General features: G+C 49.7%; 2 protein-coding genes and 1 long non-coding RNA gene across 5 annotated transcripts in view; all 3 read right to left on the bottom strand.

The window, feature by feature from the left end:
- Nucleotides 1-5,616: 5,616 nt before the first annotated feature.
- On the bottom strand, nt 5,617-8,103 carry LOC113839731 (uncharacterized). 2 transcript variants are annotated; one of them, XR_011804688.1, is made up of 3 exons: nt 7,937-8,103; nt 7,438-7,599; nt 5,617-7,345 (listed from the first exon to the last, which is right to left on the bottom strand). It is a non-coding gene; the product is annotated as an uncharacterized lncRNA (long non-coding RNA). The 2 variants fall into 2 exon arrangements; XR_003492327.3 differs by lacking the exon at nt 7,937-8,103 and having other exon boundaries at nt 7,438-7,869.
- A 1,101-nt stretch (nt 8,104-9,204) lies between these two features.
- Nucleotides 9,205-17,870, bottom strand: ALDH4A1 (aldehyde dehydrogenase 4 family member A1). Its single transcript, XM_038166549.2, has 15 exons — nt 17,696-17,870; nt 16,878-16,971; nt 16,657-16,749; nt 16,509-16,556; nt 15,998-16,153; nt 15,639-15,788; nt 15,480-15,554; nt 14,225-14,412; nt 13,317-13,390; nt 12,959-13,155; nt 12,539-12,586; nt 12,020-12,172; nt 11,702-11,823; nt 10,857-10,975; nt 9,205-10,752 (listed from the first exon to the last, which is right to left on the bottom strand). The coding sequence occupies exons 1-15, from the start codon at nt 17,719-17,721 to the stop codon at nt 10,640-10,642; spliced, it is 1,656 nt and encodes a 551-aa protein (XP_038022477.1). The 5' UTR covers nt 17,722-17,870; the 3' UTR covers nt 9,205-10,639.
- A 708-nt stretch (nt 17,871-18,578) lies between these two features.
- The window catches only part of IFFO2 (intermediate filament family orphan 2), a 43,533-nt gene continuing 34,355 nt past the window's right edge, over nt 18,579-27,756 (bottom strand). For both annotated transcript variants that reach the window (XM_038166551.2, XM_038166550.2), the window contains 3 exons: nt 26,505-26,594; nt 25,790-25,920; nt 18,579-24,985 (listed from right to left, as the gene is read on the bottom strand). In XM_038166551.2, coding sequence (XP_038022479.1) covers nt 24,880-24,985; nt 25,790-25,920; nt 26,505-26,594 — 327 coding nt within the window. In that variant the 3' untranslated portion in view covers nt 18,579-24,879. The remainder of the gene's footprint in view (nt 24,986-25,789; nt 25,921-26,504; nt 26,595-27,756) is intronic.

Raw genomic sequence — 27,756 nt, 5'->3', positions numbered from 1 at the left:
GCTCCAAACTGGGCAACCAGTCATTCCCAAATGCGGGCAACCAAGACTCAGTGGGAGAAAGCCACAGCTGACCAGGCTCTTTCTGCCCACCATCCTGTGTGGTGTCAGCAAGAAATGTCCCCCACCCCATCCGAGGCTCTCCCAGCCCAAAGCTGTTCTGGGAACAGAACCTTTTGCTCTGACCCTGCAAGCCATGAGCGCAGCCTGAGCTCTGCCCACAATTGCCCTTTTCTAACCTGGGCTCTGGCTGTCTGCAAGGGGAAGGGATGTGACCTTCACTGAGGTTCCCACTGGGCAGAACATCCCTCCCACCCAGTGGCAGGGCAATGGGAGAAGTGGAGCAGACACAGCATGAGCTGCTCGTGGGCTTTGCTTTTCTGTGCCATCCCGGTATCTGCTCATCCTACCCCCGGGGCCATCCCCAGCATCCGACAGACAAATGGACAAGGCAAGGGGAGAGAACAGGGAACGCGTGCAAGAGGTTAATAAATAAATTTGTGTCGGGGCAGATGAGGGAGCTGGTGAGAGCATCACAGCACCAGTCCCTGCAGCACAACACAGCTGCTAAAAGCTGCCTCCGATTGCAGCAGCCTGGAGAAGGGGAAATCAGCCCTGCCTTTGGGAGCGCTGCCAGAGGTGAGAGGCAGGGCACTTTGGGCAGTTTGGAAGCGCTGGCATACTGCTTTTGGGGGAAAGGGCACCAGAGCTCATCTTCCCCAAACCCTCACAACTCATCTAACTGCACCGAGGAGGAGGCAGAGCTGAAACCAGCTTTGCTGCAGCATCTGTGGGCCTCTTGCGCATGAGGTTTTGGCCAAACTTCAAGTGGTTTTGGTTTGAGTGATGGTTGGCAAATGTGGACGGAGGCTTGCACTGGGATCTCTGAGCTCAGGCTTTGTCTCAAAGGTTGGATTTCCCGGTCTGGGAATTTTCCTGCCCATTTCTGTCCCCACCACCAAATTTATTGATCGTGATGGGTCTCAGCACTGGGCTAATGGCTCTCAGCTGTGGCTGAACCTGCATCAAAAATCACGCTCCGTATGGTTGTCAATCTGACCTCGAATCAACGCCACAGGACTGAGCTTTCACATCTGTGCATCTTTCCCATCATTGAAACACGATGAGTGGGGGAGTTGTGACAAATTGCTGACCCAAATCATCTGTAGGAGGCAGCCAAGATGCGCACCCAAAGCTGCTGCCAGCAGCCTCTGCTAGGGACCAAGGGGGACCTGGAGGGATTCGACCAGCCCTGTCCTCCTGTAGAACAAACAAGGAGAAAAGCAGAGGAAGCCGATGTGCATTAATAGTAAAACTTGTTGTTAAGACAAATATTTCCTTCCCACACAAACCACTGGAGGTGTATCCTCTGTCTAACCACCCGCACTGGTGGTATGCCCTTTTCTTGATGCTACTTTACCCTGGGCAGGGATTTATGCTGTCTCCACACTAAGACACCTCGTGCTGCAGAATGGGTGGGAAGCACTACCACTGTGAGTCATCAGCATTTTGCAGAAGTACAAATGCACAAAGCTGTAGGAGCCAGCTTGAAAACAGCAGCCCTGCTTGTCCCTCGGCTCCCTGCTGAAAAGCAGAAGGTGGCTTTGCACTCGTCTGAGCACCACAAACTCATGCTGCAACCACAGAAATCATCATCCGTGATGTGTTTTGGGGGCTCTAGGTGGTAAAACAGGCACACACTCACTGAAACAGTGGTCCTGGGTTGTGGAAGTTTCTTGTTCAGCAAACCCCAGACCATGCTCTGAAAGCTATGAGATCTCTTTGCACCTCATTTCCTCGTCTAGAGACCAGGGATAAGGAGCAATTTAATCCATCATGGGAGAACAGCAAAATGCAAGGCGTTGATGGGCTTAATCAACTGGGAGGTCTCAGAGGTTCGTGGATGTGGGCTCTTTGCCTGGGGGCTGCTGAGGAGGATCCTGAGGAACATTTGCCCTGTGGCAGTCACAGCCACGTGGAAAAGGAGAGCGGGATTTTAAGGAACATCTTGGAATGGTTGGAATTGCGGTCTCAAAAAATAACGGGGTGGTGAAGGAATAGGTTAATATTTGGGGGGAAGGCAGGTGAGGGATGTGTACAGCACTGAGACCCCTCATAAGGTACGGGATGCCTGATCCAGCCCCTAATGAGGGAGGAAGAACGCTTAATTTCAAAACAAGAGCTGTGTAGTTTCGGGTGAGAAAAGATGAGGGAAAGAGAAGGGGAGAGGGATGGGGAAGGGCAGCAGCAGCGCTGGCCACTCGAATTTCAGGGCTCTGAGGGAAAAGCCAAGCCCTGAGCTATTTTCCCAGGCTGTGAGAAAGCGTCGCAGCTGGCTTCACCCACCCAGGGCAGGAGGCAGGGTCTGAAGTGGTGCCAGAGCCTTAGTGGGGAGGTTATGGCCGGGTCCTCCCTGGCTGGAGCAGAAAGATGAGCCCTTTCCCATACACAGCTGCTGGCCACATTGCCCAGTGCAGGGCTGAAACGCCGTCAGGAGCCTGTGACAAGTTATCGGCTGCGGTTAAAAGGAGATGACAAGTGGGGGAGGCAGCAAATGCAGGTGTTGGCGAGGAATTATCACCTTCCCCGCAGCCTGGGCTGCAGTAAATCAGCGCCACAAAGGTATTGCCCAATGTGCAAGGATGCTCAGGGAGCTCCGGGCTTCAGGAGCAGGTCTCTGAGCTGCTGGCATAGATCAATCTTAATTGGGATCCAGGGATTCGGTGGGCACTGATGTCCTCTGAGGAGCTCAACACACACTGATGGGACTGGAGCTGTGCAAACAGGCCAGCAGTTCCCAATTTAGTAGCCAAAGTAGAAGAAAAAAACAACTATTTTGCCTCCTCCCTTCTTTTCTCCTTTCATATTCAGTCTCTAACAGGGAACATGAAATCCTCCAAGGGCTAAACATCCAACAGCGCACAGTGGCTGAGCCAGGAGCAGGGGGCAGACCCCTTCTTGCTGCCATTCTGGGCCATCTGGGGGCAATCTCACTGATTACCACCACCCCCCTCACCTCTCCAGGCTGCAGAGCCATGGCTATGCAAGTCCCCAGCAAGGCTGCACAGTCCTGGAGCCAGCTTCTTGACAAACCCTGGTTTAACCAGACGGTTCCTATTTTTGATAGCGTAGAAAGAGCTTTCATCTCATCTCCTCGATTTCTTCACCAGCAAATTTCTTCATTTATAATGCAGCATTTGCCAGCAAGTCCTGGTTGTGAATGCAGAGACCTCATACCTCAGAGCATCGCAGCTCTGCCCTGTGAGCAACTCATTTGATGTAGCTAATCATTGCACCCCCTGCTTGTCCCAAGGACACCAGCAAAGCCCAGATGGACGTGGTGCATGATGGGCATGGTGGGTGATGGATGTGGTCAGTCATAATTGTGGTGGACCGTGGATGTGGAGCCGTGTGGACACCTGACATCACAGCAGCTGCCCTGGCTCCTTCCCAAAGCGTGTGAATAGTGGAAGAGCTGAACATGTGCAGCTCCTCTGCATTTCCATAGGCACTGCCAAGGGTCACTTGGGTCCCATGAATCAAGCAGCCTTGCTGTTTTCTGGCTGGTGCTGCTTGAAAGCACACTCTGGTCTTCAGGCTCCACTTCTGCTCCCTGTAGCTGCTTGGTGCTACGTGACAGTGAACACCTGGTGCAGAAAAGACGGTAGAATTGCAGGAGGCACCCAGCGTGTAGTGGTCCCAAAACATTCACAGGGATCCAAAAAACATTCTCCACTTGCATGCATCCCCCTGTCCTTTCTATTTTTCATTTGCAAGCTTCAGAGAGCAGATTTCATAGAATTATTCGGGTTGGAGAAGACCTCCACGATCATCTAGTCCAACCTTTCATTTCCACTCAGCCTGGCTGGCTGGGCTGCAAGTGCTTCCCAAGTTCTCCTCAACCCAGTTCCTTGTCACCCTGCTTTGTTCCTGAACAAGCACAACTGAAGCCACTGGAGCGATTCCCAGAGAGCAGCATCACACTGGGAGCAGGCTTCTGGGGGTGGTGGTGGGGGGGTGCACAGAGGCTGGCACCCCGGGGTAAACTTTCTGGAGCCAATGCTACCCTGCCTGAGCACTGCTTTGGTTTTAGCTTATTAATAATGACATTGCTGATAGAAATCTGACAAAGAACTGTGTTTCCAAAGACTTGCCTAAAGGCTGCTTGTGTTGTAGAGGGATGGAGGGCAGAAAGGAACCACGAGTAGCAAAACTTCACCTGCCTCTCTCCCTGTGTGCATGCCACAGAATAGTGCCTGTGTGCATCCGAGCAGCAGCATGGGGAGGGGAGCACATGCAGACCTGGCTGTGTTTTGTGCAGCCTTGTTTTTAGCAAGTCTGGGCTGTAAATAGTACAGGAAGGCACAGCCGTGTTTCTTCGCATGTCACCTGCTTGTGTGCAGCACTGACTGAACAATGCCTGGGCTATACCTGACCCACACCAGAAGCTGAGGATGGAGAGGAGAAATCCAAAAAGCTGGGGCTACTGCAGAGCTGCTCCAAGCACCCATTGCAAGGGTTGAAAGCCACAGCTATGATTTTCCTCCGAGCAAAGCTGGGGCTGCTGCGCTGAGCTTGGGTTTCACGAGCAGCCCTGACTGTAAAACACGATCATGTCCCCGCACTGATTGATGGCTCCAGAGAAAACCCTGAGCAGACAGATCTGGGGGGGTGGGGCACGTTTGCAAGGACTTTGTGACTGACATCCCATCCCCTTGCTGCAAGTGGGAACCGTCCGCAGCTATACCACTGTCACCCAGCTGCATCTGGAGGACCAGAGCACAGCAAGCGACAGGCGAATGTTCCCGCTCTGCTAGCAGAGGGTTAAGAGCAGAGTGGGCGTCCCTGGCCCCCCTCCCCTGGAAACCCTTGGAGAAGGAGCCCTTTGCCAAGGCAGTGCTTTCATAGCTGGCCGGTGATGTCAGGCCGCTGGGGCAGGCGCAGCTGTCTGCAGACATCCCCCGGATTAGGGCACGGCGCGTGGGGACGGGGGGGACGCATTCTTCGGGGCCAGGCGTCACTTTGGCGGCTAGAGCTGAGGGCTGGGGACCCCATGGCCCGTTTGCTGATTGCAGTGAGTTAGCAGAGGGGTCTGGGGGGGCTGTTGTTTCCCCAGCTCCCTCCTGCTGCCTCAGCATCCCCGATCTGCCAAATGGGTCCGCACATCTCCACACCCGCGGGACAGGAGGGGATTACCTGCAGGAAGGGGGCTGAGAGGTGGCTGTGAACGAGGAGCTCACCATAAATGCAGCACGGGGGTTCAGTTCGCCACCGTCCCTGTAGGATTCCCTTTGGGCAATTCCCCGGTGAGATTCCAGCCACCGGCAGCAGAGACCTCACCCCAGCGGCTGAGGACCAGCCTGCGGGGATGCTCAGGGACACTTTGTCCCAGCAGCTCTCTCTGGGAGCCCAGAGCCCCAACCTCTCTGGTGCCTACACCCCCCCCCCCCCAGTCCCTGCCATGCACTTTTGGATGGGCACAGGGCCGTCACCCTTACTTTTTGGGCTGACACAGCCACCCACCCACCCTCCCTGGCTCACCCCCACGCCTTCCAGGCATATTTTCTTTCTTCCCCCAAAAATGCTCGTGCCACAGGCCCCATTTCAGGGCATTGCATATTTTCAGAGGCTGGGGAAAAAGAATGATGATGATAATAATAATAATAATAAAGCGAACGAGAGCTGCCGGAAGGGTTGATCTTGCGTTGATTAAATGTTTTGGATGGCACCGGTAGACGATGCAGGGAGAATCGATTGTCGCCGGCAGTTTTGCCCGCCTGGCACTGCAAAGCAGGCACCGAAATGTCAGGTTTGTGATCTCCAATCGGCGATCACAATGTGGGGTGTAGAATCAAAAAAAAAAAAAAAAACCACAAACACACTCACAAAAAAAAAGGAACGGGGAAAAATATCTTAAATGAAAACAGCACCCGAGCAGGTCTGCCTCTGTGATAATATTAATAATTGGTGTGAGGGGGGGGGGATCTGCAGGAGGAAGCTGCTATTTGTAAGTAATTTTCTGGGTGCTGTGTACACGCAGATGCCTTATCGCTGAAGGATGAAAAACAGCAGCCGCGATGGCACCGCTGATACATTTTAAACACCCAAATGCTGGGATGTGGGGGGGGGACGGGGGGGGATGTTTGGCACGCAGCACGGTGCTGGCAGGGGATGCGTGGCTGGTGCTGAGCCCCCGGGAGTGGAGGGGACGGGAGGTCAGGGCAGGATCCGGGGGGAAAGCTCTGGGAGGCAGCTGGCGGGGAGAGGCCGGGAGGCTTGGCGGATGCCGAAGTTTCCTCTTAATCCCGAGCTGCCCCAGGCCAACTTTGCTGCGGTTTCCCGCTGCTGTCATACGCCTGGTTTATCCGAGCCAACCTCGAGGCCGTCAGAAGGCAGCGAGTAATTTATCTCCTGGGGGGCCTTCCCCGGGCTCTGCCGGCCTCCTTCACCTGTTCCTCTTCTCAAGCAGGCTGGCTCCAAAATAATTCAGGCTCCCAGACGAGCCTTCCCTGGGGTAAACTGGGGAATGCCGGGATGGGGATGAGCCTCACCGAGGCCGCAGAGCTCTGGCCGATGTGCCCTGCGGGAGAAGTATTTGGGAGACTGGGGAGGGGTTGGCCTCAGATGACCCAGGATGGAGGCTGCTGAGCGGCCTGGGGCTCTGCCCCACGGGTCCAAGTGGCTTGGTGGGCAGCGTGGCCATACAAAATTGATGGGAAGTGAACTGCTGGGATCATTTACTAACCAAAATCAAATGTAGTGCTGTGGTAGGGATTATTTTTTGCCTCCTTTTCCCCAGCTGGAGCTCTTTGGTGGATGGCACAAGCAGGACCCTGGAGCAACAGGTGGGACCAGGCTGATCCCCAGCCTCCAGCACTCTGCCTCCATGTCCCTCTATGTGCTTTCCATGATTTTCCTCTGGCCCTAAAGGGTCACATTATTCGGCTTCCCTGGGCTGGCCCAAGCAATGGGAATCCACACTTTATTTACTCTAGCTGGAGGCTGACATCCTGCTGTATTCTCATGACTCCAGGACCTGGGGCTTTAGCACAAAAATGCTAAATATTAGAAGACTCTCCATAACTTTGCAGGAGCTGGTAGCATTTTTGGAGGGGCTGGGGAGTACAGCCACTAGCTGCAGCCTTTCAAAAGTGTGGTTTGTTTGTTGAACAGGGCCAACATTCAAATCCCATCCCCTTCTTGCTGTTTGGGGCTTCCATCTGTGCTGTGGGAAAGGAGCTGAAGTTGGGCTCTCTGCGGATTTTCTCTCCTCCTCTGATCTTTTCCCCTTTTCATCCCAAGCCCCAAAGTGGAGGACTGAAGGCAGCTGATGCTGGGCTGTTACAACCTTTAGTGAGTTAAAAGTTTCAAAAAAATTAGTAATAATAATAATAAACTTACAATTAGCACAGCAATTGCCTTATTATGGCCATGGCTCACCTCTCACTGTTTTCAGCTGCAGGCACATCCCTGCTTGGGGCACGGAGAGGAGCGTGGGCATTGCTGTGGGGCTCTCCCTTGCAGCCTCTCCCACTCGCTCATTCCCCCCAGCGGATGAACAGCTCGGTGCTGCCTCCTCTTCCCCTTCTGCCTTGCTTCAGCCTGTTGGGTGTGAGATCTCCCACCAGAAAAAGGAAGAATGCAGCTGGGCTCCATCCAAGAAATACCATGCTCACTCTGGCCTCGCCTAACGAGGTCCCTAACGAGGTGCATTGAGCTGCCAATGAGCTCCAGCCTGAGCTGCTAAGGGGAAGCAGATGGAGCTATGGGCTATCCTTGGGGGGTTTTCCCCATCCCTCTCTCCCTGAAGAAGGCAATGTGTTTTCCCTGTCCCTGCAGGCAGGGGAGCATCCCCGGGGGCTGCTAAGAAAGCTCAGGAACCACCAACACAACCCCCCCCCGCCCCACCATCCCCGCTCCAGCCTCCCCAACACCTTACCAGCTTCAAAAAGCCAACTGTTTAAATAGCATTAGGGGTCTGATTTGAAGTGACAAAAGCCATGAAATTCAGAGTTAAGGCTAAAAATCCACTTGACACCCTGGCCTTAAGTCCTAAAAGGCGTGAGCCGAAAGCAGTGGCTTGGACGAGCACTCGGTGCCTTCGCCATAACTCCCCAAATCGTTGGCTCCCCTGAGAGGGGGGCAGAGCCCTTAACGAGATTTAAACAAGCTGGGGGGGTTGGGAATGTCGTCAGGGGGTGGGGTGTATTTGGGGTGCTCACCCCAAATGCCTGGGGAATGGGGCAGGAGAGCTCGCTTGCTCAGCAGGACCAGCAGGGTCTTGGGCATCAACTGCAGGCAGTTCGGCACCGAGTGCGCATCCTGCACCCAGAGGGCATCCTGAGGGCATCTGCCCACCCTGCTGTAAGCAAGTTTTGTAAACTCAAATCACTTGCCTTCAAGTCGTGGGCATCCACAAGTGACAATGCTTTGTGGCATCACAGGTGACCAAGGGTGACCCTGCCTATGCTGCCTTCCATCCCCTCCTCTTTTCAACACCCAGAGCACAGCTCAGCTCTCTGAAGCCTGTATAAGGGGTTGTGTTGCCCATGGCAAAGAATCACAGCACCCTTCTGTTCCCCCAAACCCCTCAGTGCCCGAGTAGCACCTATGCAGAGCAGCATTCCTCATGCCTCCCAGCCTGGGGTTAGGTAGGAGGCAATTTGGATGATGATGTTGATGGTTTGCTTAGGTGTTGAACTCAATGGTCTCCCCCTTGTTGATGTGCTGGGATGCCACGAGGCACTGGGCGAGCTCCTGGTTCCACATTTCTTGGCCTTTCTGGTTAGTCTGTCTGAGTTGGGTCCCACCTGGATAGTGGCCTCCTGGCCTGTGGACTTCTTGAACACAGGGATGGAGACATCTGTTACAGCCACCCCAATGCCGGCCCAGTCCTGCTCTGGAAAAGGCTTAATTGCTCAAGAGGGTTTTTTTTTTTTCCTTTTTTTTTTTTTTTTTTAAGGAATAATTGATGCACACGAGAGCTGGTTGGTGTTGGATGCAGCAGGGTGAAGGAGAGACCTTGCAGCTGAGCACCAAAACTGAGCAGAGCTGCAATGCCCTGTTCAGATGCTGCAGCAGCAGTTTTGGGCAATGCCTCATTGTGCCTAACCTTGCCTACAACACTGCATGCACTTATGGTACCAAACGCATCCTCTCTTCCTTTGGCAACAATTTGAAGAAATAATTCAAAAAAGGACACAAAAAGATTTTCATCATGTATTTTATTGCAATATTCATCAGTTAAACCTGGATTTGCAGGTATTAACACAACTCGTTCTTGACCTACAAGCCAAGTAACTTGCAGCAGCCACAAAAGGGTTAGCCACATTATCTGTAAATCGTGCTAATTGACTGGCCAGTAATTGGCAGTGTTACAAATGGATACATTTCTAAATCAGAAATGCCCCTGGAAGATGCAGGACTCGGTGTCCGAGCTCCCTGTTACAGTTTGTACTGCAGGACTCATTCAGCAAGAGCTTGCTGATGGGAAAGAACAGCAAATTTAACAACTTAATGCTCAACTTCACAACTCAGCAGCTTGCAGAGCCTCAGGTACAGGGTCCTGGGCCAAGCACGACAACCTGGGAAACAGATTTTGCTTCTAATTACTGCAAACCTCCTCTTGCAGGCCTGGCCTCTCTTCCTAAATTCCTTCTGGGGGTTAAGGATGCTGCAGCCACCTAAGCAGCTTGTGCAGGAACATTAGTGGAACTTCTCTAAAATCCTTCTGCTTCCTTCCAGCCAACATCCAAGGATCAGAGCAGCTCTGGCCAGTGCCTTCTCAGTGAAAAAAGGCACGTGGGCAATTCCTGAGCAGCTCTGAGCTCACAGCTGCCATCTCTTGGCAAAATGTGACTTCTGGAGGCTTAGCTCTTGCTTAGGACCAAGGAAAATACACGGCTCAAGGCTACCATTGCTTGGCACTATGGTTTAAACCAAGCCAGGCTTCATAGCCCTCTTGGAAAGTCTTTGAATTTGTTGTTCCACTGTGCAAGGCTCCCTGATGGAGCAGCCGGGGTAAATGATGTCTATTGGACAGGATGATTCTTCTCCAAGTGACCAGGTTGCAACCAGCCTCTGAATGCTGCTCCCTGCTCCAGCTCCAGCGCTCCCAGCCCATCAGGTGGGCATGGCTGGATGGGAGGTCAAGTGGATGGACAGAAGGATAAAGGAGAACTAGGATTCAGCGCTGCTGGGCAAGCCCAAAGCACTCTGCAGAGGTGTGGTGCTATTACGCTTTGAGCTAAGTAATGGAAAAATCCTTACGTGTTGGAAAAAGCGTTATTCCTACCTTCTTAAAGCATGTAACAGAGAGAAAATCACTTCTCAAATGATGGTGCTTTGTGGAGCTACTGCAGACGACTTGTTCTTCTTGTTCCCAGGCTGGGGATCTCGGGTACCAGCAAAGCATCTCTGCTGTTGCAGTCACCCACAGCCTGCTTCTTCCAAGACTAAGAAATCATAGGGACCTTTTTTTTGGTGTAAGTTAACAATTTAATAATATAATTAGTCTCTAAAAATAAAACCCTAGCTTGCTGTGCTGAAGATTGGCTGATTTAAGTGCTTTCAAGGCTGCGGCTAAGGAGCCACTGTGTGCGTCCAGCTTCAGTAGTAGAGGCACGGGTATTAGGAGAAGGCATCAGTGCATGTAGGCGTAGCGCCAGTCCCGCAGAGGCACGTGGGTTTCCTTGATGGCCTGGGGAGATGTCCAGCGCAGGATGTAGTGCGGACCACCAGGTTTGTCGTTGGTTCCTGTGCCAAGAAGAAAGAGGGACCACGAGGTGAAGGAGATGGACAGAGGAGATGTGTCCCATTGCCCCATTATATACGTTTTTGGGAGAGCTTTTTGGTCTCACCTGAGATGCGGGAGCCCCCAAAGGGCTGCTGAGCCACAACAGCACCTGTTGACTTGTCGTTGATGTAGAAATTGCCAGCTGAGTTGCGCAAGTAGCTCCTGGCTTCCTCGATGATGCTCCTGAGGAGGGAGGGAGAGGACCATAAGCAGGAGGGGATGGCAAAGGCACACTTGGAGGCCTCTGCCCTGCTCCAGTAGCTGCACTGGTGCCCAGTATTTGTGTTTCTTTGCACATGTGCTATTTGTAGACAAAAGAAGCTTGACACACGCTGCAAAGGGACCTGTGTGCTTAAAGCTCAATTAAATGACTGCAATTTCTCATTTCAACTTTGCATTTCTTTTCATGTTTTACCTCAAGATTTGCTGTTATAAAATGAAGTTAATTAAGTCCAAGGATAGCCTGACTTAACGACCTTCTAAGCTAGTAATTCAACGCCTGCTCTTAGTTTCACTAGTATATGATTAATTCTTAGATATTTATTGAAAAATTATGATCCCCATCTGCTTCATGGTAGCCTGGAACTTTCTCACAACAAAAAGTGTTAAACACAAACAAACAACAACAACAAAAAACACCTTGGTTTTCATACTACCCAAAAAGCTTCTGCCTTTCCTCATAGCTTAGAGAAAGTATTTTATTTCAGGCTTCTTAGCTCCTCTCCTTAGGCCATCAAATAACTTTTTATTTTCTTATTCTCTTCCTCTCTCAGAAAAAAAAAAAAAATCCTCAAAACCAGCATCTAACCCAAAAAAGCATCTCAGACTCGAAGCCCTGCGGGTCCAGGCTGGGAGAAGGACCCTGACCCCCCCGGGATGTCCCCTTCCCTCCCGGCTCCGGGTGCTCACTTCTCCTGGGCGAAGACCGCCCCCGTGAGGCCATAGGGTGTCGTGGTGTCAATCAGCTCCAAGACGTCCTTGTACTGCTTCTCTGGGTAGACGTACACGGTGAGGATGGGGCCAAAGATTTCCTGTAGAGCAAAAAAATAAATTAGCCAAGCGCACAGCCCTCCTTGTACAACCCACAGCCTCCAAAAACGAGTGACAGATTAGCCAAAGCCATGAGAAAGATGGAAGAGGACCATCCCCGCATCTATCTATCCTACAAATCCAGTTAACTCACACCCCAAGACGCAGAGCCACGTCCCGTGATTTTCCCACTCTCACCTCTTTCATGATGGGATCCTTTGGGTCTTTGCTCTCCACGATGCAGGGCTCAATGAAGTACCCGACGCTGTCATCGCAGCCGCCTCCAGCCAAGATGGTGAGGTTGGGAGACTTCTTGGCGTGCTCGATCCACTTCTTTATACGTGCAAAAGACTGAGGAAAGAGAAGAAAATGAACAGAGTGTGGAGCTGGGGGGTGAAAAGGAGTTTTGGGCAATGCCTTTTGGGGCTATGTTGCTCTTTGCTCGCTTCCAGTTCAGGAGGAAGGCTGCAAGGTGGAAATACAGCCCTGGACACCAAACCCTACCTCCGTGAGGGCTTCTCAACAAACAACCCACTTCTCAAGAGGGGTAGTGACATGCAATATTCCTGAGGGGAGCAAAAAGCACCCCATGCCATAGTGCTGGAACTTCCTACTCACACTTTGCTGGAAGCAATAAAAAACATCCAGCCAAACAATGAGTGGAAGCCTGGCGGTGTTACCTTTGAGCACGAGCAGGGGCAGGACGCATGAGCTCACCTTGTCATCAATAACTGCTGAGAAAAACGTCCCAAAGTCCTGGGCAGGCTGCAGGGGCAAAAGGAAGTAGACAATGTAAGTCCACGCTGTGCCAAAAAGCTAACTCTAAAATTGAAATTCCCAGAAGAAAACTGCTCCAAAGCACACCTCCGCGCGAGGGAGCAAGCTCCCCCTTTTCAATTAGTCTGCGGTATTCAGTGACTTACACAGTCCTTCCTGCAGACGCTGGCTACAAGTTAATTTCTAATCACAAAAAAAAAAAAAAAGATGAAGGGGGAGGACGGAGGGGTGGTGGTGGGGAGAACCAGTGGATAAAAAGCTCAGTTCAATAGGAATTAGTAGCCAGTTACCGCAGTCTCTAATCCCATCAGCCACCCGCTGAGCTGCAAAGCCCTTCAGCAGCCCGGCAGCTCCACTCACGTCTCCCACTTTGATCTTCTTGGTCTCCTCCAGCAGCTTCTCTTTGATCTGGGGCCACAGCGAGTCCGGGGCGTAGAGGCGGGAGCACGCCGAGCATTTCTGGCCGCCGTACTCAAAGGCAGAGCGCAGGGTCCCGTTCACCACGCTGGACACATCGGCTGAGCTGTGCACCAGGTGGAAGTTCTTCCCACCACACTCTGGTTTGGGAGGAAAAGGAGCAAGTGAGAAGTTGCCCTGCTGGAAAGCTCGAGCTATGTCCAGACCCCAGTGGGTGATGTCCCAGGGAGGCCAGCCCAGGTGCTCCAGCCCTCAGCACCCCCTGCTCGGGCTCCCCATGACGGTGAGACACAGCCATTACCTCCAGCCAAGCGGGGGAAGTTGCGGTAGCAATCCAGGTTTTCAGCCACTTGCTTCCAGAGGCGCTTGAACGTCCTGGGAGAGAAAGGAGGAGGTGCTTAGCATGAGAGGGGAACTTGGAAAAGTTCCTGACCCTGCTGAAGACAACCCCAGCAAACTGCCAGGTCCATCCTCAAAAGAAGGGATGCTCTGCAAACAGAACAGGCAAGGCTAGGTCAGAATGAGTCCCTAGATACCAAAGCTCTGGGCACTACACAAAAACCCTAGCACATTACAAATAAGCGCCACAGGGAAGACCAGACAGCATCCAGCAGAAGTTTCTGTCCTCCTCCTTTTGGCCCTTCTTTTTTGGTTCTCACTGTGACAAACCCCTTGGCTGCAAAACAATAAAAATGCTAATAAACCTCCAGCAGGAGGCACGGCCACTAATACTAATTTATGAGCTTCCCCACCTTTACAGCACAATGCTCATCAGACCATGGCACTTGCAGGGCCCTGGGGCTTAATAGCCTCTAGGGGCAAGTCGCTAACCCAGCAGAGGGTTTGCAAATCAGCCAGGGACGAAGGCAGCATGTGCTCATAGTGCTGCACAGCTGGGTCTGGGTGCGGGCACGCTGGCAGGAGGAGGGAAGGATAAACCCCGCTGCCCTCCGGCATCACTCTGCCAAGTCACAGCATCCCTAGGAGACAGGTCGGTGTCTCCCTTGTTTAACTTTCAAGTTTATTCTCTGTGGCTTGGTTTTAGCCACAGGAAGTCCTTGATATTAAATATGCTCCCTGGGCTGATTAGATACAGGTTTTTTTTCACCCAACAAGGTGTAAGGACGGCAGCTGCTCTGCACGATGGACCAGTGGGCAAGTATCAATCATGAGCTGGGCAGCTCCTTGTGCTTCCCCTCCCCAGCTTACGGCACGCTGCCGGTGAAGTTGAGCCCGCAAAAGTGCTGGTTGCTGGTGACGGCGTCGCCGAACACGGGCCCATCTGCCGGCACGAACTGAATGACATTGGGAGGGAGCCCGGCTTCCAGCAGGATCCTGTAGACAGCGTAGCTGGAGAGCAGGGCAGTGTCACTGGGCTTCCACAGCACCACGTTTCCCTGGGGAACAGGGGACAGTCAGTGTGGGAAACACGCAACTGCAGGGCTTAAATGCGTCAGGGAGAGCCCGTATCAGAGTCTGCAGCACCTCCGGGAGGGTTTGTGTGATGGTGCAGAGGTTCTGCTCTGTGGGTGGCTCATAGCTCCCTTGCACCCCAAGCAATTGAGACAGATTGTGATTGCCAGCCCAGCTAGAAGCACCAAAATCACCCCCCTTCACATCAAAAGCTGCCACGAGGTCACGATGCTGCCCTCTTGTGCCCTCCCGTGCTGGGAATGGGACTTATGGCCCTGCAGCTGCCACCCCTGAGCTCATGCGCAACACAGTGAGTGCCCACGTGAGTGAAACACCAGCCCGTGCCTGGATTAATCGTGCCCAAACCAATGGCACAATCAGCAGGAAAACACGGTGCAAACGCCCCGCTGTGGCTCCCCACCCCTTTGGCTCCATGCCACTGCCTTCGTCTGGGCTTGGTGACCTCCCCTGCGTCACCGTCACCACGTGTGGCCAGGATGAGAGTGCAGCCAGGGGGTCTAATTAGCAGTCACTTATTAAGAACTCCCTCCTGCAGAACCCCAACCTCTCTTTCTAAAATCCAGGCAAGGAATGAAGCCCAAAATGAAAGCCTCAAGCACAGACACCTCCAAGAGCGGGTTTGGGAGGGTTTTTCCTTTTCCAACACTTCCCTCGTCACAGCAGTTTGGTGGACAGGTCTGAACAGCAGCCAGGGGAATGCCTGTCTGTAATTAGTCACCTGAGCCAAACTGCACACGAGCTGGTTGAATTCCAGGGAGGGTTCCAGAAGCAGAACCCCGGGGTGTGCCTGATGTGGTTGGGCTGCGTTTGTAGGTGTCCAGTTTTGGGGACGCCTTAGGAGAATGCCCCCAGAGGGCTCCTCCGTCCCCATGGATAACAGAAGCACAAATCACTCCTGCAAGCTGGAGTCGGGACAAAGCAGCAGGAGGCTGCGCAATGCCAGCAGCTCCTCTGGTGCACGCCACCGGGCATGGAACAGCACCAGAGAGGCTGGATTTGGAGAGAGACGCAACCCTGCGGTGATGCTCACCATCAATGCTGGAGCCCCCGCCAGGTTTCCACCGATCGCTGTGAAGTTAAACGGAGAGATGGCTGCCACAAAACCCTGCGGTGGAGAGAAAAAAGGGACCGGCTGCAGGCGCCCGAGCTTGCCATGGGCGAGCCAGCACAAGCAGCCCCAGCTCCTCACCTCCAGCCCCCGGTACACCATGCTGTTGGTGCTGATGTCCACGCTGATGGGCTGGCTGCTCTCCAGCTCCAAGGCGTACTTGGCGTTGAAGCGGAAGAAGTCGATCAGCTCTGCTGCTGCGTCGATTTCTGCCTGGATGACGGTTTTGCCCTGCCAGGAGAGGACAGCAATGAATAAAAACACGGCAGAGGCAGGACAGAGGAGGAGGAGAAAATGCAACATGGTCTGGCACATCCTGACGTGGTTTGGGGGTTTGTGCTCTTCAGAAAGAGCTGGGCCTCTCTGCAAGCCCCCATCCTGCCCTGTTGCGACCAGCTCCTCCCGAATTCCCTCCTGTTCGCCCCCTGCACCCTACTCACCTGCCCCACCATGGTCTTGGCCAGCACCTCGGCTCGCCGTGGGCCACTCAGCATGTCAGCTGCCTTGAGAAAGATCTGGGCTCGGTCCTGGACAGGTTTCAGGTCCCACTCCTTCCTGGCTGCCAAGGCAGCATTGATGGCTTTGTTAATGAGATCCTGTGTGAAGGGGAAAGGCAGCCGTGAGGAAGCCATCCCCCAAGAAACCCAAAGGGGACAGTGAGGGGACGTCCAGCCCGGACACATGCTGTGGCAGCCACCTTCCCACCAGCACCGGAGCCCCTCAGACCACCTTGTTCCAGGGCCCCAGGGGCTTGGAAAGCCAAAACCCACCGCTGCCTCTTTTGGAAAAGCCATGTGCTTTGTGACTCCAAAAAGCCACTTCTGCTTGTGAAACCTGCAGTGGAGCTGCATCAGCGATGCTGGCAGCTGGCTGGGGCCCTGTGGTCACTGCACTGTCCCCAAAATGTCCCCCACGAAGAAGACCGAAGAGAAGAGGAACAGGAACGCTCACCTTGTCGGCGTAGCAGAACTTGGCCACCTTGTGCGCATGATTGAACGGCTGAAAAAGAGATGGGAAACCCTGGCACTTCCCCATCCGACCAGCGCATCCCTTGCTTCGTTCTCCTTTACTGAAGTCCCCCCAGAGCCCCAAAACTCACCGAGAGCTGGTACCGCACCGCTCCGGTCCACACCTCCTCCCCACCGACCACGCAGGGGATGTTTTCAGTCCTGCCCTTCAGGTCAGCAAGCGCCTGGGCGAGAGCAGAGCGAGGTGCTGGGGCTGCACAGGGCAGGCGGGGACCCCAAAGGGCTCCGTGCTGAGCCAGGAGCAGGGAAGGACGGGGAAAAGGTGAAGGGCACTGCCCTGAGCCTCCCATACCTGCTGCAGCGCCGCTCGCTCGGGGCTACCAGGTTTGAACTCGAGGATGGGCTCGTTGGCCACCGTGGTGGCCGCACGGTGAAGGCTCCTGAGCCTGGTGGGGGGGGAACAGGCTGAAATAACGCCCCCGGCCCCATGCTGCCAGCCCGGGGGGCTTCGGTGCCTCGGCTGGGTGCGTCCCAGCTGGGTAAATCCACGGAAAAGGGGGGGGTGTGGGGTGGGGAAAGGGGTTTTGGTGTGACAGGAAAAGGGGTGCGATGGTGTGGGAAATGGGGAGTGGGAGCCATGACCATGGCGTGGGGAAAGGGGTTTGTATGGGGTGGGACATGGGGTTCCTATGGGGTGGACAAAGGGGTTTGTATGGGGTGGGAGAAAGGGTTTTGTTCCTATGGGGTGGGAACCGGGGCTCGTATGGGGTGGGCAAAGCCGTTCCTATGGGATGGGAACAAGGGGTCCCGATAGGACAGGGGTTCCCGTGGGGTGGGAACAGGGGGGTCGCAGCCCTGGAGGACGACGACTCCGCGCTTCCCACAGGCAGCGGAGCGAGGCCGGGGGGCAAAGGTTGGGCCCTGGGGGGGCCGCGAGGATCTGGGGGCAGCGCCCGGCCCTGGGGGGTGTGGGGGGGGAACGGGACCGGGACGGGACCCGCGGGGCTCCCACCCGTGACCACCCCCACGGAGCATTACCGAGGGGCTGGGGGGGGTGTGAGGCAAAAAGTGGGGGGGTAAAAGGGTCAGAGCGGGGTTCGGGTGCTCCCTGGGGAAGGTGGGGGGGGGGAAGGGAAAGGGGAGCAGAGGGGGTCGCGCGTGGGGACTCACCCACGGCCCCGCAGCGCCCGCCACATCCCGGCCCCGCCGCGCCGCTCCCCACGGCCGTGCCCCAGCCGCCGCCACGGGAGGGAGAAGGAAGAGAGTGTGGGGGGGGCATAAAACAAAGATAAAGCACAGCGAGGAGACGGGGAGCCCGCAGCGCGCCCACGGCCACGCGTGGGGCTTTGGGGTCCCCCTCCACGGTCGCCACTCGCCCCCTCAGTAGGGTTGGAGGGGGGGGTCCCTAAATGCAGCACCTGCCCCCCCCCCCGGCCTTGGCACTGCGGTGGTAGAGCCCGGCACGTGGGAGGGGGGCGGTGCTGGGCGGGGCGGAAAATGGGTTATAAATAATTAAAAAATAATTAATTATTAAAGAGAAAAAAAAAGGGGGGTGGGGAGGGGTTGTCACAGGCTGGGGCCGCGGCGGGGCCCGGCTGCTGCTGAATGTGTGTGGACAGAGGGTGGCTGAAGCATCCCCTCTTATCACAGCAAAATATCCCCTTATTAGCAAAAACTTGCAAAAAAGGGGATTTTAACACAAAAGGGAGAGGCTGGGGGGGGGGGGGTGAGGACGGCTGAGGCAGCAGGAGGCCGCGTCCACACGAGGTGCTCCCGATCCCACCAGAAAGGCATCGCTGTGGGTGTCTGGATTTAGCATGGGGGAGCTGGGGACTGGTGCAAGGAGGCCCTGAATTACCTCATTTCATGATTTTGGGGAGTTTCAAAAAAAAAAAACAAAAACAAAAAAACACAAAGGTTGCTCCCACCGCCCACCAACCCCCTAAAAACTCCACAAGCCCCTCACGTGCCAGCCCCATGCTTCGCAGCCCAAGAAATAGCCCACACAGCTGTGACCAGAAGGTTGGTATTTATTTTACGTGGTTTTGTTTCCCCCCCCCCCCGTAACCAGAGCAGACCGTCACCGATTTCCATCCACCAGCTTCCCCCAGCCCCTGGCCGCGGAGCAGCACCTTGGAGCCGTGCCTGGAAGAGCAGGGAGCTGAGGCAGCGAGGCCCGAAGGATGGATGAACCATGCCGGGGTTGCTCCGGAGCGGCCGCAGAGCCAAGGACAGATGGACGGACAGACGCAGGACAGGAGGGCAGAGCAGCATACGGGGAGCTGGAGAGCAGGCCTCGAACGGTGGGAGCGGCTTTTGGCACGAGAAAGGAAGGTGGAGGTCATCCACTGCGATTCGGAGGAGCTGAGCTCTCGCTGTGGGCGTTGCTTGGTGCCCCTTCTCACAGGGAGTTGGGTGCTGGCGCTTTGATGGTCCGAAATCCAGCACCACGAGCATTCAGTCTGCTTTTAGACACCAAGGACAGACTTGTAAATGGGGTGCAAATGGCCTGGCACCGCAGCTCAGGGCCCATGTGCCCCCCGCAGCAGGCTCAGGAGCTGGTGTATCCTTCGTCCTTACCTTGCCACAGATTGACTAGCATCACAGTTCAGTCTTTTTCTTTAAAAGAAGCTAATATACAGAATATAAAGCACAATATTTACAACTGTATGGTAAACAGTTTCATTTCCACACTGATCAGTAGTCTGTTTTAATGTGTATAAAAGAAATTCTTACATGACCTAAGAGGAACTGACACAAAGTGACACAGCATGGGAAAAGATTCATCAATACCCTCCACTTAAACACATTAAATAATAAATAATCTTTTTTGGCAGAACCTAGCTACATACACTTTAGCCACAGGTAAGGTGTTTTAAGAACCAGATTGTGTGTTCCTTTCAGTGATACCATGTTACACAGGAAGTGTCTAGTTACCGAGCTTTTTTTCCATCATCTTCAACCCCTTCTTGATTAAAATAAATCTTTAGGATTTCCAATGAAACCTGTGTAGGGAGCATCAGTTTGAGCAGCAGACAAAACCCGCACCTTGGGTTAGTGGCACAGTGGGACTGCAGTGTTCTGCCATCAAAGTGACACAGACTACCAGGTTCAAAGCTCTCAAAACATCCCAGAGTTGTGTGTGTTTTTTTTTTTTAACATTATTTTTTTTTTCCTCAAAAGACAGACCCAACCATACATACAAGCACCACCTTGCCTACAGAAGTGCTTCAGTGTTGGAGTGCCTCAAATTAGGTAGGAGGGAATCGTGACTTCTAGAAACATCAAGTACCCATTTCTTACAATTCATTGCTTCTTCAAAAGAGAAGCTTTGAACAGCTCCCACAGATGCGGAAGGGCCTTAAGACACTGAACCACACAAAAAAACAGACAGAAAACAGTCAAGTGTTTCTTCACTACTCTGCCAAAGACTCATGTTCAAGCCTCCAGCATTCCTCTCTCCAGAAATGGGTCGGTGAAGGACTGAATTAAGAATATGGCAGGTAGTATTTCTAGCTCACCTCTAAAACCAGCATCACTAACACCAGCATACTGTGTGTTGCCTTGATTGGCGACTTCTTTTCTTACTTAAAACTCAAATTGATAGAAGTTACATTCTAATAAAAGCTTAAAATCAAGCATTTGTGTGACTTAACACTGAAGGCAAACATTGCTAAAACCTGCGTGTTCCCCTGCAACCCAAGTCCTGGACCAGTGCAAAAGAATCAAAACCCCAAAGTCCTGAAGCAAAATGAGGAAAATCCTCATGAGGGTATTATTACACCATGGAAGCACAGCATGGAAAAGTCTGGTCAACCAGCTAAACCGTGATTTAACATTCACCACAGCATTATAATTGCTTAATTTTGCTGTAATAAATCTCACTTTAAACATTCAGCTCTAAAAAGAAGCACTCGCGAACATGAAACAGGGACTTCCCAGTATGGCAATTCTCTTCCTCGCACACTCCAGAACAAGCATCTTTCCAAGTTTTTCCAGAGCCAAGGGAAACACGAGCAAATAGCTGTTTCACAGAGCCCGCAGCGTTGTGGTAAGGCTGTGGGCACCCACTGGTTGCCACGGCTTTTCCTCAGCCAGTCCTGGACCAGTAACTGAACTTGTATTTTTGCTGGCAGGAATGGTTATGCAAAAGCATCTCATATTGGACAGAAACAGCTTTAGATCTAAAGCCAGGCACTAGTCAGATCTATTACTCTGTTTCATCGAGTTAATTCCAATTTATACTGGTGTAGACGAATACAATTTGTCTCCTTACCAGGTAGAACAAAGCCTATTTTGAGGCAGATTTTAAGAACAAATGTACTGGAAGCATCCCTGGTAGTGAGGGGAATGAATGGAGATCCTGACCCGCTGGGGAAGGCCTCAATCTCCAAAAGGGGGAAAAAACACAAACAGGAGCACAGCAATAATTCTGCAGTTAGAGAAAAGCTGTTGGCCTGTTCCCCACTGCCACCACCCCTTGCTCCAAGGAAGCAACAGGCGAGTGCACCACAGCCGTACCCATTACATCGTTTCTGCACAGTTACCTGGAACAGTTTGAGATTTTGGGAGTCCCATCAAAGCCAAAGATACCTTACAAGGGAATAATTGCATTTACTAACAGAATTCTGTTTGCACTTTAAAAACCTCTAATAAAAATAGAATATATACTGTGTTTCTTATAAATAGATTACACATTTAGTTTAGTTGGATTTCATTACACCCCACCTACTTTTTTTTTTTTAAATACTTTTGTTTTTGTGTTGTCTGAACTAATATGATAATTACTACATTTTTGAAAAAAGTGTTTGTACCACATTATTCTTTGGACATTTTTGAACAACATGCATCCACAAAAGCAACTGCCATTGTTTACTGAAAACATTTTTTGTACAAACCCATTTTAGGAATTTGATCTATTATTACACTGCTAACAAGCAAAAAAATTTGCTTCCTTGAAATCCCCTTTTAAAAAATGAGAAACAATGAGGAGGATTTTTTGATTATAAGTCTAAAAAAGTGTCAATATGACACCGCATTAAGAATAGAAAACAAAAATAAAGTATTTACAGCTTTACAAAGGAAAAAAAGAGGTCATCAAATTCATTTCCAGCATTTTCACAATTTTTTTCTGGCAAGCTTTTGATCTGGTTGCTACAGAGTGGTTAAACGCAAACAGAACAGGACCACTGTCAGCTAAATCAGCAGCATCGCTTGAAACTAAACCAACCAAGACCTCCTAGGGAAACTATCAAAGACCAACCCTAGTAACTCCCAAAAGGTTGATCCACCAAGTCCCATACAGCCTAGATGAAAATAAAACCCCAACCCCAAGTATGAAAACACCTTTTCTTTTTTTAAAAAATGGATTACATATGGTTATAAGAAAGACACCAAGAACCATGGTAATTTACCATCATACACATACATCACCATCATACACATTTCTATACTGTCTACTATAGACCCACATCCCTTACACTTACCAACAAATGCAACCCTATTATAGGTGCTCCTCATAATTATGGCTATGAGATAAACTGTAGGTTACAGAAATTTAGCTGTTGAAACAAGCTATCTGCTTCCTCTGGCTCCCCCACTGTCAAACTGAGGATATCTTTTCCCACCTCAACATGCCAGCTACTAGCTTCATTTCAAAAACACTCAGCCTTTTTCCTACTAGGTCACTGAGTTTAAAAAAAAAAGTTATAAAAAACAGCAGCTAAGCCGGACAGTCATTTAAATTGCTCAGTTTCTCTAGTACCAAAGAGCATTTCATAATTTGAGGACAGCCAAACGACAGCCTCCAACAAGGCTGATTCACTGTGCAAGTAGATTGCTTAACAATGCCTCCACCAAAGTCACTAAAGCATTACAGACATTCAGCTTTGGCAGATGGTTTCATGGTTTCTCAGCCTCGTGAGAAACTACACATTTAGCAGCTTCATACAGGCTTGGAAACCTTAAGAGTACTTTATTGAAAACATGCAGTCCCAGCCCCCTCACAAAAATATCACATCTGGCATTTCTTGCCCCCACCCTCCCACCCCAAAACTTGCAGCCCTAGCGAACATGACACTTACCACTTTGGCCACCTAAGAGATAATAGGAATGAGCACTTTGGAATAAGGTTTCTTTTTCAGAGAAAAAAGTTATCTACAGGCTTTGAAAAAGCCCCTAACTAACACCACAAGAACCAAGAAGTTGCTAACTACTCTATGAATAACTGCACTGAGTATTTCAATCAGTAAGGGAATGACAAGAATAACCTTGGACAGACGCCACTGATGCTCAAATTATGAATCCAAATGGATCATCCCAGTAATTCTCCTCACTGAAAGACTGAGGGCCCATTTAATTCACATGGCCTAAAAGCACCATCACACGATAGCGGGAGACTGATCTAAACAGCAATGAAACTCCATGCAGAAACAAACAAAACCCAAACTGAAAAGACATTACTGTACCCGCAGTTACAGTGTGAGCAGAAACCCTCCGAGGTCCTGCCCCTCTGCATAGCTGTGCAAGATGGAGAGAGATTTTCTGCCCAGGAATGCGCCATTTGCTGAAACACTCGTGCTCTTTTTGGAAGAAAGCAGTACTGATCTATACTGGCTATTTGTTTACAATGCAGCCCTGCTGATTCAGATCAATAAATAAGAGAGGCTTGGAAACAACGCTCAGGAAGATAAAAGATTGGCCCCTCTAGCTTTACCTAACACTGAGAGGATGCTTAAATCTGATATTCCCCTGTCCAGTCCTAGCACTGCTCCTACGTAACAGTTTCTAAGTTTTCTGGCAGGTTAAAAAATACAATTGGTATTTACTCCTCAAGTCTTGCAACTGCTAGTTAACTACACAGTTACCTTTAGGCAGTATTAACTGCACTTGCAATCTTGCTCTAAAATACAAACAAAAAAAAGTATTGGCTTAGGTTTATACCCTGTTTTTACCTGGCTGAGATGCTACAAATCCTATTAATAACCACGAACAGCTTGATGACACCAGAGAGTTTCCTCAAGTACCAATCAGACTTTTGACGCTGCCTTCTCCTGTTTAAAAATATAGACAGATTGATAAAGCCTAGGTCTTCTCACTTTCTCACAGAGAAAGCACATGGCTGTTCTTCCGTAGTTCTAGGGCTGCAGTAGTTTGGGATTGATTTTACTACGCCCTAAAAAGGATTACAGCATTTTCTAATGTTCAGCTTTGCTGAAGAAAAGTGGTCTGGAACTCTCTCAATGTCATGTCTCAAGCCCAAATCTACAGCACAGCATGTCAGTTTATCCTGATGCTAGCCCACTCTAGCCATCATGAAAGCAGCATAAAATGGAGCTATCTCCCTGTCAGCAAAGAAAAATCTGCAAACACTATGGTTTAAAAAAATATCCTGAAAAAAAGAAAACACAAAACAACTTGGGAACTGAAGGGCTGATTCCCCTCTCAATCCAATCACTAGAAACAAAGGCATTGTAACAAGACAATGTACTCCTCAAAAGAAGCTCTACAGGTAACTTGTGCAAACGTGTTTTGAGCTTTCCTTTCCCCAAGAGATAACTATAGCCCAGCAGGGACCAAACATTCCATACAAATAAGGCGCGCTTTTGTTTTTTTTTGCATAGTAGTTTATCAGTGATAGTCCCATCCCACCGAACCCTCCCTCATCCACCTGCTTTGCCACCAAGCTGAGACCTGCTTCTTCAGATTCTGGAGTCTGGAAGAAAGCTTGTATGAGTCTCAAAGTTTTCTTCACCCAGAAAGGTGGAATGAAGAAATTCCTTTCAATATTGTATGACTGCTTAAACCTAAAAGCTGCCTCTAAACCCGGTATTATTTTTAAATGTTTACAGATCAATTTGGAGGCATTCTTATTTTATGCCAGCTGTTGGTAATTATACCATAATTGTCTCAGGTTTACTACTCAGTTTGCCAGTGTTCCTTTTGCCAATCAGTGCAGCAGTTCAATAAAACCATAAGCTTATTGAAATATCAGAGCCTTTGCAGCACCATTCTCTGCTGCTACCAGATATATCTTTTAATATATATATATATATATATATAATATAAAAACACCTGCTATTTATATTCCACTGGAGCTCAAAGTGGCTCAGCTTGGGGCAAAGGCACAATTAAAACACGTTTTCTTACAGGACTCTGCATTTGTGAATTGTGTAACGATAGAAATTGACAGCACCAATCCTTGGGTGGGATAGGGATGCGTGTAGGAATGAGTCATTAGAAGCCCTGTGCAGGGGCTTACAAGTCTATTTTTTTTTTCTCCCCCCATCAGTGTGTGTTGTTTTTTTTAATCTTTGCTTGCATCTTCCCTTTCACTGGAATGCTCCAACTACGTATCAGCTGACCATGGGCTCCACATCCGCCTCTCTGTCCAACTCGTCCTGAATTTCATCTGTGTTTCCTGAGTCGCTGCTGGCTACAGAGCTGGGAGATGGAGAATTTCTGTAGAAAATGCAGAGAAAGGTTTAGACAAAAAAGAAATACCACTGACAGACAAAAATGAGACCTTTAAAGGAAATAGCCACTGACGCTCCCTAAAACATTTTAATAGTAATAAAGGGTATTCTTAACTTATCTGTTTTGCAGCAAATATCAATAGTAAGCTTGAACACACTGCATGCTGCCACCCCCCCAACACACCATCTCCTATACAAACATAAAGGCTGTTCTAGCTTTACAGACAGGGGAAACAGAAATTAAGTTCAATGAATATCCTACAGAAACCTTGATCATCTACAGTACATACACTCTTGAAAACTCAAAAATGTTTATTCTCTCTCTGTTTTTGTTTTTTTTTAAAACCAGGATGGTTTTAAATGTGGGTGAGCAAGATACACAAAAAAATCCCTCATAGTATATAAAAAATGGGTTCCACACACAGGATTTAAAAACATGCTCTTCATACAAGTCTAGTCAAGACTTTTTTTGGTCTTTTTAAAGTTCTACATCTATGACATTAAGAACAACCATCCATCACAAACAGAGAAGAGATGACTCCATTTATACTGCCAGTACTACTGGTGACAACAGCTGTTGAATCCTTAAAACTGTTACTGAGCATAGAAAATTATATACTACTGCAGTGATCTATTGAAGACTGGCATTTGTCCCTGAACAAGACGAGATTATCTAAAGGACAAAGCTTTAGGACAAAATTATGCTTCTGCTTTTAAACACCTTGACAGGAAACAAGAGCAAAATAAATTCTTGAAGGACACCCCAGGCAGCGTGGTAATATTTTACTACCTGTCAGCTGAACCTTTGATAAGCCTACGACAGGTTTCCATTTGTACATCCAGGCCCCTTTTCATACTACACATTTCCATATATTCATGAAGGTGGCGGTTCATGTCGCTCTTGGCTGTGGCCAATTCCAGCTGTAAGAAAAGAAAGTGATCACTCAACTTTACTTACTGGTGGGGATAATAAAGCTGCCCAGAGCTAATCCAGAATGCCTGCACAGCATACCCTTAACATCAGAGTGTTGTGTGCTACAAGTGTATTCATCAGCTTATGAAATGTATTTTAATCAGAGGGCAACACTGTTTTTAAACAGCTCTTTTTTTGCTGCTTGGCATCATGTTTGTCAACATGCAGTAATTAGTGAAAACATATTCTAGACAAGGCAAAGACTGTGAGAAGCTACAGCTGTTGTGTCTGGCAACCTCTGAGGCCATTTCCTGTGAAACATTTCCCAGTGTGATGGTGTGGATGCAAGACAAAAAGGGGAAAAAACAGCACATTTATTCTCTTTGTTTCAAAGTTTCCTCTACTATCAGTTAGATTTATTCTTGGTTAACAGTAGTGCTGTACAGAAAACAGTATTTCAAAAAAAGTCCTAGCATGTCCCTAAGGAAAATAGCTTTGCCATCTTGTTATAGATACACATTCCACCTTTCCCATTTGTGCACGTGTTTTATTCACTAGTAATTATTTATTTTGTCATGAATCACTTCCTTACCTCTATCTGCCCTATTGTTTCTTGGTATTCCTTGTCTCTTGTTTTAAAGAAAGACTCTGTTTCATGGATCAGGTTTCCCAGGTTTTCTTCCTGCAGAGCAAATTGAGACACAAAGAATTGTCAAGAAACTAACATGGAGCATACAGATTTTTCTCATTTAGCCTCACTCAGAAATCCAAGTTCTTGTGCTCTTTCATGCAAAGGTGTGTTTTTTAATACACGGTTATGCAGACAAGGAATACACTGCTTCTTAAAACTGGCATATGAGGGAAGATATTTTCTCTGATCAAGGAACCTACAGATCAAGACTCCAGCAGTTAAATGAATACCTGAGACATGCCAAAGAACCAAAAAGCTGCAATTACTGAACCTTTCAGTCTGATCATGCTTAAATTAGATCGTAATTGCTGCTCTCCAGGCATGCAACTTGATTTTTTTTTTCCTTTGTATTGACCATCGACCACTTACAGCATTGTACTGGAATTCTTATTTTCTGATTACATACTACTACTCTCCAGACCTTTCCATTTCCATCATCTCACACATATACTCTTATATACTTAAATGCTAGATAAATTAAGCTCACTCCAGCACACTAACAAGGAAAGTATTGCACTTAAGAACATGTTGCATCCTAAAGGAAGCATCCTGTCAGACAACAACTCCCTTGTCATCATTACTTTGGATTCACAGTATAGTCCAGGCTACAAAACATACAGCATTATTTCATGCTGCCACAAAGAGACTAAAAGACTGTTTTCCAGTTTAACAATGTCACTGTTCTCTTTCAGGTTATTACCTACCTCCCTTTTCAAAAAAAAAAAAAAAAAAAAAAAGCATCAATTTATCACAAATGCACTGATGAGTATTTATTTTGTTACCAATCTTCGACCACAACTGCAGCAGCTTTATCAGGATCATACCTGGGATCAACGTCAGGCTAACCGGCCTATAGTTACACGAATCATTCCACTTATCCTTTTATATGCAGAACCGCTTCAAGGAGAAAGGTCATAAAAGAAGGTGGCTACAGCACCACATAAGAACTTGAAAGGAATAAAGCCAGCGGAAGGAAGATTCAGGCATGTAAAGGACTATGTTAAAGACCAGGCACAGACGGAGCCGTCTTTATTCTGAATCTCCATCTACAAGACAAATCTACCCTTTCCTTGTATAATTTTCATTTAGAAGGATTTAAGCTTCTTAAAACCTTTAGAGTTTTTGCATGGAAGGTCTGTGTTCGGCAATATTC

The sequence above is a fragment of the Anas platyrhynchos genome, chromosome 22 (genome assembly GCF_047663525.1).
Source record: "Anas platyrhynchos isolate ZD024472 breed Pekin duck chromosome 22, IASCAAS_PekinDuck_T2T, whole genome shotgun sequence".
In the NCBI taxonomy this organism is placed as follows: Eukaryota; Metazoa; Chordata; class Aves; order Anseriformes; family Anatidae; genus Anas; species Anas platyrhynchos.
This window is presented reverse-complemented; position numbering and strand designations above follow the sequence as displayed.